This window comes from Arachis ipaensis, chromosome B1 (assembly GCF_059453495.1).
Source record: "Arachis ipaensis isolate K30076 ecotype BB chromosome B1, ASM5945349v1, whole genome shotgun sequence".
NCBI classification, from domain to species: domain Eukaryota; kingdom Viridiplantae; phylum Streptophyta; class Magnoliopsida; order Fabales; family Fabaceae; genus Arachis; species Arachis ipaensis.
Genome location: NC_142436.1, coordinates 133414886 through 133423878, shown reverse-complemented (window position 1 = coordinate 133423878; position 8993 = coordinate 133414886). Strand labels below are relative to the sequence as shown.

General features: G+C 29.1%; 1 protein-coding gene across 1 annotated transcript; it reads right to left on the bottom strand.

Annotated features, from left to right (window-relative positions):
* Window positions 1-242: 242 nt before the first annotated feature.
* Window positions 243-2390, bottom strand: LOC107619369 (uncharacterized). Its single transcript, XM_016321643.3, has 3 exons — window positions 1992-2390; window positions 1098-1180; window positions 243-1005 (listed from the first exon to the last, which is right to left on the bottom strand). Exons 1-3 carry the CDS (start codon window positions 2290-2292, stop codon window positions 718-720), a joined length of 672 nt encoding a protein of 223 aa, XP_016177129.1. The 5' UTR covers window positions 2293-2390; the 3' UTR covers window positions 243-717.
* Window positions 2391-8993: the final 6603 nt, after the last annotated feature.

Genomic DNA, 8993 nt, shown 5'->3' with positions numbered 1-8993 from the left:
ATTTATTTAAAATAATTAATTTATTTTTTTTATAATGGACAGTGTTCAAAGATTAAAGTGAGAACAAAACTCAATAGAATTATTTTTGGGTGAGACTTGGAACAAAAAAATAATTAGGTAAATCAATAACTTTATTTTTGATTATTATATATTTGTGTTTTTAAAATTATTTGTTATTGCTAAATAGATTTAATATTTTTTTTAAAGAAAATAATATATATGCAATTATTTTTGTTTTTTTTTTTTGTTAGATAGTTCAAGTTAAGTTAAAAATGTCAAAGATGAAAATAATTCACTCATTTTTCAAGAGAAAAGAGAGAATATATGATGAACAAAATTCAGCTTCAGATCCTTTGAGTAATGTTCAAAATATTATTGAACAACCTGTGACACAACTTGTTGAGCAAGATTAAAAAATATCAAAATCTTAAAGTATGTAGTCGAACATTGACTTTTATATAATATAATTACTTTTTTGATATATATGCTACAAATCATATTTTGTTAATTTTTTGTTATATTTTATATTTAATTGGCCTCCCTCTTATGAAATTTCTGGTTCCACCACTGATCACATCTGTATTTTTGGATGACCATTCAAACATTCACACGATTAATATAAAAGATAGTTATTATTACTATATAACGTTATATAATTAAATACACGTGTAAAATTATTTTACACGGATAGTAAATTAAAATTAAATTTTATTTTATTTAAGCCAAAAGCCAAAAGTTTTTATGCCGTTTGGTAGAAATTAAATAACCTCCGAGTTTTTTATTCTTCCTTCTCACAGCAATGGTCATGCAAGGTGAGTTCTGTATGCAGTACTCAACAACCTCAGATCTCGTCCTCATCCACGGCCACTTCTTCGCCATCAGCCGCCGCACTAGTGATCGCTTCCTTTGTCCAACGACCAACAGCGACACGCTTTGTTGCTTCGCTTCTTGCACTATGGCAGCACCCTTTTCCTCTGCTTCAAGCATTACTACACTTACTTGCACCTCAAGAAACAGAGGAATACAACATGTTACATAAGTTGAACAATGTTCCATTTCCTAGAAATCAATGAAATACTTCTTAATTTGAAACTTACTCCGGGTTTCTTTGTTTCGCATGTGTTTTTCATTTCAAGCAGAAGTTGATAAGCCTTTAAATTGAACTTTCTTTCATTAGAATCTGTCTATCAAATCACCAAATCAATAAAAGGGAACAAAAAGGTATAATTATATATGGGCATGGATATAAATCTATTACTTGTAACTACTTAAGAAAACTCATTATCTTAATTATGTCTAAGATAAGAGATTAATTTAATATTTCATTAATATTAGATGCTTGGGTCAAATATTTTTATTGATATAATAACATATAATTAAATAAAAAAATATTTAGAAGAAAATAAAAAATTAATTCAAAAATATTAAAATGATCTTATTTTACATTCTTTAATCTTGTTGAAATAATTAGATAATTTTGGATTGTTATATTTTGTTATTGAATTAAATATTTGATTATTTGTAAATAAATAAGATCTAATTAGTGTTGTTCACTCCACGATTAAAATTATCTATATTATTAACATAGATATAAGTGCTAGATTGAATTGATTTTTTTGAGTTAAAAAAGTATTTTTTTTTAAATAATATATTTTTATTTAAATTAAAATTAATTTGGATACGTCCTTAAAAAAAATACTTTTATTAAGAAAACAGATTATTTATTTTTTTAAATGCTAACAATACATTATTTTTAAGAAAAGAAGAAACAAAAGACGTTTTAATACTTAAAAATTCTTTTTAAAAAATCTATTCAAATATAAAATAATTTTTGTCTGCTAAAAAAAATTAAAAAATTAAAAAAAATAAATATTTTTTTATAAAATTAATCTAAACTGACCCTATATTTATTACTTCATACTTAAGAAAACTAATAATCCACAATAACACATAATGAAATCTTTGTAAATAATAACATTTGTGATTCTCACCTTCTCTATTAGTGGGTTTGGCTAAATGAACAAGAATAACATTGTCTTGTTTCTGAATAGTGTGAGAGAGTGCCCAATCTAGAGCACCCTTAGCTTCAAAGCTAGAATCCACAACCACCATAACCCGGTTGTTGCCGCCAGTTTCAAGACCAATTTCATCAGCCTTGTCTCTAGAAGATTCATGCACATCGTTGCTCGAAAACTCTGCTCTAGAAGCAGAAGAAGCTCTTACGTGAGGGGTTGCGTTACCAAAGCACAAACCTCGCAACCTCAGTCGTGGCCTGCTTCTTCCTAGTCCCATTTTTTTTTCAAATTCTAAGGAATTAATATGAAGTTATGAACAATGGAACTGTGACATACTATATAGTATGAGCTAATATATAGTGTGTTCATTTGAGAACATAATTGAACAATGCCAGCAATATTCAATGTCACACTTGACTTTGATATTTATTTATGAAAAAGTATAGGTAGAGAATTAGAATACTAAATAATGTAAATAATAAATATATCGAATGTTCAATTTAATAGATATGCAGATGATTATGTCCATTGTTTTTAATTGGATTATTATTTCTTTTGATTCGATTTACACATACACAATTAACAATTACTAGATGTTCAGATGGTTATTTTAATGTTAAGGTTTAGGAGATAATTTGAAGTGAAGTATATTTTTAGTTATTGAATCAATTCTAAAATCCATTATTCACATTGTTTATAAAAGTCATTGTCTACCTAGCAAAACTCTTTATTTATTTATTTGTTTTTGGTCACGATTCAACCTCTCAAAGGGACATTTAATGATTTATTTGTTTGTTTTGTGCGATTTTCTTAGTTGTGGGGCCAGTTCTGTATGAACGTGGGAGTCATGAAGATTTTGGATTGATGAACAAGAGTTGACAATGTTAACATTAATTCTTTAATAGATTACACACGTATGGAGGAATAATTCTGAGGGAATGCACCACAATTAGAATAATCAAAGAAAATTAAGAAAACACACCAATGAAATGAACTTTGAGATAATTAGGTGTAGCGGAGATCACGTTAATTAGAATTTGAAGACATCAACGAAACATGGGCACACGTAATGATGTAATCTCAACATATATAATTGCTTTCTTCATTTTAATTGATAAATAATTATAGCTTAAATTATTTAAGAACAAGTCTTTAATATATATATATAATATAATTTGTAATCTTAGTTAGGTTAAGTTATAAAGTTTAATTTTAATGTATTAATACTATAAATATTTTGTCTAATCATCCAATTATATTCATTCTTTTAAATGATTATTTATGCAATTAATATAAATAATAATTATTTTTATTAATGTGACATTATGTAATTAGATACATGGATAAAATTTATTTTATATTGACATTTTATTAAAATTAAATTCTAAGTAATATTTATTAAGTTGAAAAAAATATCATTTAAATATCAAAATATAAAAATAAAATTCCGTAGATTTACATTTTAGGGCTACTAAAACGAGTCACAACTCTAGTACTCAATTTAGTTAACCGGATAGATCGAATAAATAAAAGCATAGTTCATTTAGAAGTAAGTTAATTTAAGTTAATTTCGATAATTCAGAAGTTAAACAAGTTTAAGTCAATCAGACATAGATGGCCGGTTTGACTTTTTTTTTTTTTTTCACTTAAAATATACAAAGACACTCAAAATATGGTGATGCTGGTTTAACAATTTAAGGTTCCAATAGAAATGGATGAGTTTATATCACACATTATTTTTGTTATTATAGACTTTGAAACTCATTAATGTAATACTAACTTTTAGTTACCTATATTTTTATTTATTTATTTATTTTTTTTTTGGTGTCAATAATGCAAAACTTTCTTATTCTTTCTTTGTATATACGTGAGAAAACTAGACTTGTGATAATGTGATGTAAGTCGTAATAAATATGTGGTTTGGATTACTTGAAATTTCTTCCTCTTGTTATTGCCATTGCCCGGCCCATATCATGACTACTTTTTTGACTTTCAACAAAAACTTTTTTCTCATCGAATTAAACAAAAAATCAGCAGAAAACAAAAATTGCAATCATTGAGAAATGTGAATACCAAGTTGGGTTTGTTCTGGATTATTCGCGACAAATTAATTTTTGATCTGCCGAATTAAAAGATATTATAGAAAATAAAAATAAAATTATCACAAATGTGTAAGATATATTTAAACCAAAAAAAATTCTATACCAAAAAAAGAATAACTTTTCCAAAATTGCGTTGAAATATATTTTTTTCATTGTTGTTTGTGTTAGTATAAAAAATTAGGATTTTTTTGGCTAAAAAGCGGTATTCTTTTCTTAAAAAAAGAAAAAGATAAGAATCAAGTCAAGATGATACGGATCAACTCCTCTTCTTGCATTCTTGCGCCAAAGATCTTACCATTTTCGGAGTAACTGGAGTTACATCTATTTTTCGATTTCCATTCAAGAGTTCTTATGTGTTTCCACGCCCCCTTTCGAAACCCCGAAAATTGGACAAATTCCTTTTTCTTAAGAACACATACAAGATCCGTTTCTTTGATCAAAGAATAATATTCTTTGAATATTTTTGTGAAATTGAAAAAATAAATAAAAAATGTTTTCAAAATTCTTCTAATTTTTATGTCTAGAAAACTGGCTTATTTAGTACTTTCTATTTTTTATTACTTTTCTAACCTAATTCTTCCTAAGATTTCTATTTAGATGAACTGGCTCTTACCAAAGTTATATATCGAAAATGAGTAATTGCGGAACCCCCTTTAACACCCCTTTTCCCTTTTTTCCCCTTTTCTTTTTTCAAAGTTGGATTTCTAAGTTCTTTATTGAATTCATTTATTTGCAATCATGGTTAAAATGTAAAAAAGATTGGGGTTAGAATGATAATCAAATTTTAGTAAACAATTTCTACTTAGTCTATTTAGTACTTAGTCTATTTATAAAGTAGAAAATTTTTATCAGTCTCTTTTTTTTTATTTAATGAATAATGATATCTTCTTTATATTGCTATTTTCGTTATTCCAATAATAAAATTTCGAAACATTAAAAAAAAAGTAAGTGGACCTAACCCATTGAATCAGAACTATATCTACTATTCTGATATTCAAATTCGATATAGATGAAATTGATCTTTTTTTTTAGACTTCTTTTTGATTTGTACTTCGTAAAAATTAGTCGATATTTACGATTAAATTCTCCCGTTCCTCAAGATTCCTCGACTTTTTTGTTGACACGGACAAAGTCAAGGAAAACCTCTGAAATTATTTCAATATTGGACCTTGGACATATCATAGTTCCGAATCGAATCTCTTTAGAAAGAAGATCTTTTGTCTCATGGTAGCTTGCTCCAGTTCCCTTACGAAACTTTCGTTATTGGGTTAGCCATACACTTCACATGTTTCTAGCGATTCACATGGCATTATCAAATGATACAAGTCTTAGATAAGAATCTACAACGCACTAGAACGACCTTGTTGACGTGTTTTGACTATAGATTGTGTCAATTTAAAGAATTAGTTAGAATTAGCAACAGATGCAAATACGAACAAGTTGAAGATGAAGAGAAATGGTGCAAGAGCGTCGAAGTCGAAAATTTTCAACACATAAAAACTAGGTTGAAAAGCAGTTATTATTTTTTCTTGAACATCAAGACTTTTTACTCAATCTTCTAGCTGAGTTAAAAACATGGATGCAAAATTTGAGGAACAAGTTGAAGAGCAAATGTGGAGTTTAGAGACTAAGGTAAGAAAAGATGTGGGATGTCAAACTTAGGAATCAAGATTCTTCATGGTCAAAGTAAGGCATAACCTAAAAAATGCGGAAGCTAGATCATGTGGAAAAGAGAGGTAATCTGCAGTTCACTTCTGTAGTCTATAAATAAGAAAAAACTAAAAGAATTAAAAGACTTTAATTTAAACACTTCACCATCACATCAAATTCTGCAAAATTCTCAGACACACTGACGCAACGGAAGTCAATGGAGTGCAAGTGCATGTGAGTAAATGGAATCTATTTTTATTTTATTTTTCTTTGTTTTCCTTTATTTTTTAATTCATTTCTTTGCTTTAAGTATTTTATTGTTATTTTACTTTCTTTCAATTTTAGTTTTACTCTTTTATTTATTTAAAGCTTTCATTTATTTTACTTATCCCCTTTTATTATAATTTTTTTTACATTACTTTCCACATTTTAGTATCATTCATCATTTTATACACCTTTTCGACACAAAATACTAAGTAATTTTTGGGTCAAGTCCACTCTTTTATAGAAGAGTTGTATCTGCTCCCCGAACTGAGATCTTGATACAAGCTTAATTCGACAATCGGTCAAAGTTACAAAAAATCAAGTGAAACAAATTGGCACTCCCAGTAAGACACTGGGTTAAGTAAAGTGTCAAATTTTGCATGCGATTACACAGTGACAAATTAATAATGTATAATAGAACATTTACTCAATAGATATGTTGAATAATGACACTAGTGAAAATACAAGAGGCTCAGAGGCAGAAGCTGGCCCATCAAGTCGAAGGATGAACCCTGTGATCACAAAAGGAGTCCCTTCAACTGTAGCCAGTACATGACCTCCATATAGACGGTCTCCAAATTACATTTCCACCAATGGAAGACCCTAAAATGGAATTTATAGGAGGTACGACCGCTACTAGGAATAACCCTTTGCATAACCCGACACCTCCTTCAGGTTATCCTTCAGTGGATATACTGACTCACTATAACCCTAATATAGCAAATTACAATGCTTATCATTGTTTGATGAGCAATCCCCCATATTTAGGATCGATGCCCGTGTCTTTACAACTTAATGTAGTAATGCCAAATGTTGTTTCGACACAAGGCACAGAAGCAATCTTAGTAGGGTTGCCAGTTGGTGGAGGACGTGCCTCCATATTTTCAGAGATATCAAGACAAGTTCCTATCTGAACAACGTCTTTTAATACGGTCGAATTTTTTACTGTGTTTAGACAACAAATTGAGGATAACTATCACAATTTGATCAATATGCTTACCCAACAGATGGCTACAGTTTTAAATCCTATAATGAAAAACAATAATGCAAGGATAAAACAGATAGCTCCACATGTCGATGATATTACAAGAGTAGTCAATCGACCATTTGTACTACCAATAAGTGGAATATAGGTTAATAATCCTTCTTTAATGTTAGATGAGATAATTCAAATAGAATTTTGAATGAGGTAAGAGCAAATAATGCCTCAAACTTATGGTTAGAATATAACCCAAGTTGTCGAACAGATTTTGAATAGAGCAAAGTTATATATAAGGGTGAGAAATCAACCCTGTTTTATATCCCCCTTTTTAAATTATGTTTTGTAGGTTGAACTCTCCAAAGGAATTAGAACTCCCAAATCCCTCACTAAGTTTGCAGGAGAAGTGGGGAATCGACGGTGAAGCATATAGCCCGATATATAGTTGAAATAAGTAAGCTGCCTAACAATTAGTATTTGAAAATGAGATATTTTCCTTTTTCACTTACAAAAAATGCCTTCACTTACAAAAAAATGCCTTCACTTGATTTTCAAATTTGTAACGTAACTCGATTCATAGTTGGGCTCAATTAGAAAGGAGCTTTCATGATCAATTCTTCAAAAGAGAAATAAAAGTAACTTTATCAAATTTATTTACGGTAAAAAAGGAAAAAAGCTGAGTCGATTGATGACTATCTCATACGATTCAAGAATATGAAAAACAAATATTTTGTTCCTATTCCTAAACTAGAAGTAGTCAAGATGGCCATCAATGGTCTCGATTTTAATATTCAAAAGAGATTAGTGAACCAACAATTTTTAGATTTGACTCAATTAGCTGATAAAGTACAACAGATTGAGAAATTAAATAAAGAAAAAGAAGAATTTGAGTTGAGCAAAAAAAAAAACTTTTCTTTAATAAAAAGGTAAATTATGTCGATTGTATGAGTGAAGAAGAGTCGAATAATGAGTCTGCCTTTACTGCAGAATTAAAAGATGGACCCTATATGTGTGTTGATCTCTTAATTCAACAAAAAACAAAACTCCTTTATCAGGAGGAAGAAGTTTTTCTTTCAATTTGACAAAAGCTGAACAAATTTTTAACATGTTAGTATATAAACAGCTTGTACTCCCTGAAAGAAAAAGAATACCATCTATTTCTGAAATTAGAAATAAAAAATTTTGTAAATTTTATCAAGTCTCTGGTCATTAAACTAATAATTGTGTACGTTTCAGGGACTTGATACAGAAGGCAATTGAAGATGGTCAACTAAAGTTCGTAGAAAAACTTGAGATGGAAGTATACTCTGATCCTTTCTAGGTCACGTCGAACTTTGTAAAAACAGAGGAATTGAGTTTTTCGATTAACGTGGCTTCTGTCGAACCCGCAGAAAAAAATGATCAGCGTTTGAAACAGAAAGGGTCATCTATCCAAAGGGTTTGCTTTTCAAAAACGGCGTATTGAAATCCAGGGAACATTATGTATTCCCAGAAAAGCGCATGCCATTTTAAATGCTGCATAACTATCTTTTCAAATCTTGAGAATTTAAAAAGACTGCATGTGCCAGGCACGAGTAGTATTAAAACTTGTATTTTTGAACAAAATAACTAGTTTTAAAACGACAATTTATTAGTATAAAAAATTAGAATTTCTCGACTAGGAAGGCGTTTCGATTACAGATTGTGTTGATTTGAAGAATTAATTAGAATTAACAACAGATGCAGATACAAGCAAGTTAAAGTCGAAAAGAAATAGTGGAAGAACGTCGAAGTCGAAGATTTTCAACACATAAAAAACAGGTTGAAAAGTATTTATTGTTTTTCTTTGAATATCAAGACTTTTTACTCGATCTTCAAGCTAAGTTGAGAACATGGGTGCAAAATTTGATGAGCAAGTTGAAGAGCTAACGTGAGCTTGGAAACTAAAGTAAGAGAAGATGTGAGATGTCAAACTTAGGAGTCAAAATTGTTCATGATCAAAGT

Excerpts from the sequence above, each read along its gene's own strand:
- LOC107619369 (XM_016321643.3), bottom strand. The coding sequence starts at position 2,292 with ATGGGACTAGGAAGAAGCAGGCCACGACTGAGGTTGCGAGGTTTGTGC. Across the intron at positions 1,181-1,991 it reads CAAACCCACTAATAGAGAAG|ATTCTAATGAAAGAAAGTTC; the intron begins GTGAGAATCACA and ends TTTGATAGACAG. Across the intron at positions 1,006-1,097 it reads GCGAAACAAAGAAACCCGGA|GTGCAAGTAAGTGTAGTAAT; the intron begins GTAAGTTTCAAA and ends CTGTTTCTTGAG.